This window comes from Cariama cristata, unplaced genomic scaffold (assembly GCF_000690535.1).
Source record: "Cariama cristata isolate BGI_N322 unplaced genomic scaffold, ASM69053v1 scaffold26615, whole genome shotgun sequence".
In the NCBI taxonomy this organism is placed as follows: Eukaryota; Metazoa; Chordata; class Aves; order Cariamiformes; family Cariamidae; genus Cariama; species Cariama cristata.
In genome coordinates, this window is record NW_009619601.1 from 1,626 (window position 1) to 3,217 (window position 1,592).

General features: G+C 58.4%; 1 protein-coding gene across 3 annotated transcripts in view; it reads left to right on the plus strand.

The window, feature by feature from the left end:
- Positions 1 to 703, plus strand: part of LOC104162557 (ras-related protein Rab-5B) — a 2,232-nt gene extending 1,529 nt beyond the window's left edge. Inside the window, exon 5 of one of the 3 annotated variants that reach the window (XM_009701311.1) lies at positions 357 to 703. In XM_009701311.1, coding sequence (XP_009699613.1) covers positions 357 to 472 — 116 coding nt within the window. In that variant the 3' untranslated portion in view covers positions 473 to 703. The remainder of the gene's footprint in view (positions 1 to 356) is intronic. The other 2 variants (XM_009701312.1, XM_009701313.1) reach the window with 2 other exon arrangements.
- The last annotated feature ends 889 nt before the right edge of the window (positions 704 to 1,592 follow it).

A 1,592-nucleotide genomic window follows, 5' to 3' on the forward strand; every position in this document is an offset into this window, starting at 1 on the left:
GGGAGGCTGAGCAGAGCTGGTGTCTGTCCTGCCCTCTGGTGAGCATGGCTCCTTAAGCCCAGCAGTGGCTCTGCCACGGGCTGCAGTGCTGCTACTGGGGCTTGGCACCGAGGCTGACGCTCGGTGCGAGAGCAGCTCAAGGGCAAACTGCCCTTTCTCCCTGGGGAAGTGCCCGGCAGGCGCGTAGGCCTTGCTGGTGTGGCCGGGATGGCTTCAGGGTCCCCGCGGCACTCCAGGGGGGGTCGGGCCAGGTCCCTCGGCCTGCCCCGAAGCCCGCAGCAGTGGGGGCTGTGCCACAGAGCGAGCTCCCGTCCCACTCCCACCACCACCGCCGTCTCGCCCGTCTTCCCCTCCAGCCAAGAAGCTGCCAAAGAGTGAGCCCCAGAGCACGAGCGGAGCGGCGGGCAGGAGCAGAGGTGTGGACCTGCATGAGCAGAGCCAGCAGAACAAGAACCAGTGTTGTAGCAACTAAAGGGCGGCCTCCGCCAGCGCCCGCACGAGAGGAAGAGCTAAGATATAACCTCCATCCCCGTCCGCCACACCTCACCTCCATAACGGCACACCGAGAAACCCGTCTGAACCAAAACCCTCCCGAGAGCTCCCTCTAACTGCACTTTTTAATGCTTCAAAACCACCACCAGACACCCATTCCTACCATCCCGAAGGCAGTGGAACTAGATCAGCCGGGGACTTAACTTCCAAAAAAAAAAAAGAAACTCTTCTTCACTTTGTATTATAGGTGCAAATAGCGACCTAATATTCTGATTTCTCCCTCCATCTTCCTCCCTCTCCCACCTCCCTCTCTGCTTGGGTAAATCTGGGTTCCCGTTAACGTCTCTCCTTCCACCCTCCCCGTAGAGCTGGAGCGGGGAGAGACCCGAGGAGGTGGCAGCATTGGCCTCGGAGGTTCGCGTTGTGGCGAGCCAGCTGGAACCAGAGACCTCCGGAAAACACGGGATTTTCCCTAGGGGGTCTGTCACGGATTTCTTTTTTTTCTTTTTTTTTTTCCCCTCCTGTTTCTTCCGTTTGGCTGTTGGGGGGAAGGAAAGCTGCAGTGTCCTTAATTTCTTCCTAGGTGGCCTTTTTTGCTGGAGGATTGGAAGTGCCTGGGGACTTTTTATAGGGGAAGGGGGGAAGCGGGGCGACCACCGGACCCCGATCGCCGTGAAACCACCACAGGCGACCCTTCCCCATTGCTCCCACCTTCACTCACAGAGCTGTCACACCAGTGATCCCGACACGGTTGGGGTGTGAGTGGCCACGCTGGCGGTGCCGAACCCACCAATCTCTTGTTCCGTGGTTTGTCCCTGGCTGGTGGCGGGCGAGGGACGTCTCTGGTTTGCACTTTAGTTGTGGAAATGTCCCGTTAAGTTGCACCTTGGTTTTTTTTTCTTATCCTGTTGGGTCTGAGCCCTCAAGTGGCGGAGGGGGAAGGAGGCACCGTGCTGATTTAGTTTTGCTTCTGCTTTCCCTAAGGAGCTTTTTTGGCTGGAGAAACCTTTGGTTGCGGCGCAGCCACACTTGGGAGAGTCGGGACGTCACCAGGTGCTGTCGGTCGGTCCCAGCAATGGAGTGGAAGGGTCCCATGGAGA